Consider the following 3,515-nt stretch of genomic DNA (forward strand, 5'->3'; position numbering starts at 1 on the left):
TTGTGAACGAACAGTCGCTTCTCGATACCAATAACCTTTATACAGCTTTTAAAGAGGACCATCCCAAGATTGTGCACACCAAGTTTCGTGTGAATTGGATGAACATCCTAAAAAAATGTTTCTTAAAGAATTCAAAATGGCGGAAAATGGAAAAATATGGTGTACTTTTAAAGTGATACCAAAACATAATGTTGCTTGTTACAACGCCACCACCTGGCTAATGTGTGTGGGCTGCTTTCTGCTATACGTGTTTGGACCTCTAATTAGAGGAAGAAGTTATTTTCGGTATTTGTTGAATTATTTATCTGTAATTTATAACCTTACAGGAAGACAGGCATAGACTATTGTTGCCTGTTCAACTGACACATTGACCGTTGGGCAAAACACCCTGTAGGCTTTGCTACTGCACAGTGGAGTTCAACACAAATTTACCTGCAGACACCCTGGTTTAGTATCCACAGCCTTGTCAACAATCCACTAAAGAGTTGGTATGTAGATGAACCGTCATCCTCATACACACAGCTTCACTCAAACATACTGTTTACTTTCCAACTAATTTCTATCTACTTTCCACAGATTAGTCCTGTAAATTAAAGTGATTTAGCACTCTTTAATTTACAAATAATTTCTATCTACTTTCCACAGATTAGTCCTGTAAATTAAAGTGATTTAGCACTGTTTAATTTCCAAATAATCTCTATGTACTTTCCACAGATTAGACATGTAATGTGGTATTTCACAACAACAATTTCCCCTATAATTGTTATAATTTTCCTATGGGTCTAGAGTGCAGATGGGCTTTGAGGGTAAAATAACAACCATGATCAGTTCAGATTTGGTAGATGGTTTAGAAAAATACAAGGATGTATGAGTGAGTGCAGATATTCAGCACTCCACATTTCACAATAAAAGGTCTGTGTAAACACTGCCAGCCTCAACAGAACAGTTACATCAAGAAACAGTTTAAGAGAAGTTACGAAAAGAGGAAAAACAATGAAATTAATCAAATTAATGTCACATGTGACATAATCATCAAAAGAGAAACATGGAAAGAATGTTTTCGTTGATACAGAGGAGACAGAGAAACATTTTGGAAATGTTATCACTTCACTATCAGTGGACATAAAAGTATAGAAAGTCTGATTTTGACTTTATAAGACATTTAAGGTCTTATAGGTCATTTAGTAATTTAAGGTCTTTGGCCATTTACTAACATTCATTCACTTGTTTATTTTCCAGCAGCACTCCTCCTGTGATCTGGAACTGCAGTGCCCTCCAGTTGAGCACATTGCCTGGGGTGAAGTTCAGATCATCTACGTAGCGCTGGATCTCACAGGGTGAAAGGGCATAGTCCCACATGTGGACATCAGACATCATGCCAATGAAACACTGGTTAATGTCAAACTGCCCACCATGGGAATCCTGTTCCTGTAGACATTGCAGAAAGAGTCAGATTGAGATAAATAACAGTAACATTGTACAATATTTTTTCTGATATGAGAAATCTATACTTTAGAGGAGAAGTCATAAATTAGTATTTGTAGGAAGACTATCAACTTTAGTGTGTAACAATACTACCTGTCCTAAGATAATGATAGGTTTTCCTCTGATGTTTGATCCAGAGCTGATTAATCTCCTGGAACTGGGCTTTCCATCCATCCACAACTGTCCCAGTCCAGACTGAGAGTCCCAGGTGGCACAAACAGAGTGCCACATGTTCAGCTTGTAGTCCTGCCCTCCAATGTCCACAAAACTGTCCCTGACACTCAGCTCGATCACATCGGCTGCGGCCTTCTTGTATATCAGGAAGTCATTGGCAGCAGAGGGCATGGCCAGAGAGAACAGGGTGTGGTCTCTGCTGAGGTCTGTAAAGGACCTGTAGGCATAAAAAATTAATTCCCATGCATCATGCCTTTCACAGTCATGAATATAGTGGGTTCCATCATGCATATAACATGTTTATAATACCTGAAACAGTCAGTTACAGCACTGAATTCCTCTCTTGATGTTTCCAGCCTCACATGAGCTGAGTCGGTCTGTTGTGGGAAGGTGAACATTTTACCTGAAAGATCTAAACCGACAAAGAGAGAGTTTCGATATCGGAATGCAAAATGTTCATAATATTTTTTTAGATTTTAGCATAATTTCCTTTTCTCAAACTCTGTAAACAGCTTTGTAAGCTAAAGCTATTCACTGCTAAAAAAAACAATGAACTAACCACATGGATACAATTGTGGTAGCAAGCTTGACACATATACTGAATTTACTGTAGTGTATATTTACTGTGAATGTAGTGTTACAGGAACTTGGATGAGGAACATACTTATGAGTTATCATATGAACCACTGACACACAACTACAGTGGTCAAGACAGACAATCTGCGCTACATAAACTAAATGCATGCAACAAATAAAAAGTGTGCTGTTTCAAAGGAACAATACATTAACCAAACGCACAACAAAAACCCACAATGGAAATGACTTAAATTGCGGTAGGACCACTAGTCGAGAGTTCGTTTTTTTTCACCCATGTTTCATCCTTTCATGCTGACAGCGATATTACAGTAAGCTTCCAAATTAGTGTTTGTTTCACTGCAATAAAGATGTAAGAACATAAAACACCTAGCTTAGCCTACTAAGTCAAAGCTAAATTTAAATTTCATTTATTCAGATTTTCCTCCTAGAGCAGAATGTTTTGCCCATTGTGCTGCATACAGTTAGTGGATTGTCCGTCTTAAGCAGGGGTTAAAGTGGGATTTGGCAGGTGGGGGAACCCTGTTTCCGGTGTGTGTGTGTGGGGGGGGGGGGGGGTGTAAGATACATAATTGGTACGGGGGGGGTCAGAAACAAATAGCCAATAGCAACAGCCAATAGCAAAATTCAATTGTAATAGCCGGGTTTCAACCAGTAGAGGGTTAGGGTTAGAATTTGGACCTGAATCTATCAACAACACTATTAAATACCCAAATACAGCAGTTTTCAGCTGAAAAAAGTGGTTTTGAGGTTTAGTTACTCTTTAAAACAAATTTCCTGCATTTCTACACCACCTAACCTCTTGGATTAAGTCAAGAAACAGCAACCCTGTATAATATTAACCAAAAATGTAAAATTATGTTATATTACTAGATTTCAGCATTGAGGTACTTACATTCATGATTTTGCATAGGCATACTAACCTAAAAACCTATTATTGGGAATCACGAGAAAGTTTCACAGCGACAGACGCACAGAGCGTCCCCGTAACCATGGTAACTCACTCTCACTCCTGCCTGGTGCGCACGCCGCGAGAGGAGAGGGAGAGACGCAGCAGAGCCGCTGACTGAGATTACTCTGAGCAGCATGCATGGGAATAAATTACAATATAATAGATTTGTGTGTATTTCTCGCTATTCAGATGGTCTGAATAACTCTCTGCTGCACGGTGCTGCTCTGTCTTCGCGCCGCGACGTTTATGAATTTGTTTTTCACAGCATGAGAAAATGGACTTGTGGCATGAGAGCGTGTGATAAAAGTCA

The 3,515-nt window shown here is 39.1% G+C and overlaps 1 protein-coding gene across 1 annotated transcript; it reads right to left on the bottom strand.

Annotated features, from left to right (window-relative positions):
- Positions 1-1,069: 1,069 nt before the first annotated feature.
- On the bottom strand, positions 1,070-2,067 carry LOC139642216 (jeltraxin-like). The gene is made up of 3 exons (XM_071516991.1): positions 1,969-2,067; positions 1,579-1,876; positions 1,070-1,428 (listed from the first exon to the last, which is right to left on the bottom strand). The coding sequence occupies exons 1-3, from the start codon at positions 2,055-2,057 to the stop codon at positions 1,210-1,212; spliced, it is 606 nt and encodes a 201-aa protein (XP_071373092.1). The 5' UTR covers positions 2,058-2,067; the 3' UTR covers positions 1,070-1,209.
- Positions 2,068-3,515: the final 1,448 nt, after the last annotated feature.

Source organism: Centroberyx affinis, unplaced genomic scaffold (assembly GCF_046629955.1).
Source record: "Centroberyx affinis isolate AG114_WGS23_722 - 3 ecotype Tasmania unplaced genomic scaffold, CSIRO-AGI_Caff_v1 ptg000039l_1, whole genome shotgun sequence".
Lineage (NCBI taxonomy): Eukaryota > Metazoa > Chordata > Actinopteri > Beryciformes > Berycidae > Centroberyx > Centroberyx affinis.

Bases quoted from the DNA above. Each gene is read 5' to 3' on its own strand.
- LOC139642216 (XM_071516991.1), bottom strand. From the start codon at position 2,057: ATGTTCACCTTCCCACAACAGACCGACTCAGCTCATGTGAGGCTGGAA. The intron at 1,877-1,968 runs GTATTATAAACA...TTATGCCTACAG, and splicing joins GCTGTAACTGACTGTTTCAG to GTCCTTTACAGACCTCAGCA. The intron at 1,429-1,578 runs GTAGTATTGTTA...CAATGTCTACAG, and splicing joins CTATCATTATCTTAGGACAG to GAACAGGATTCCCATGGTGG.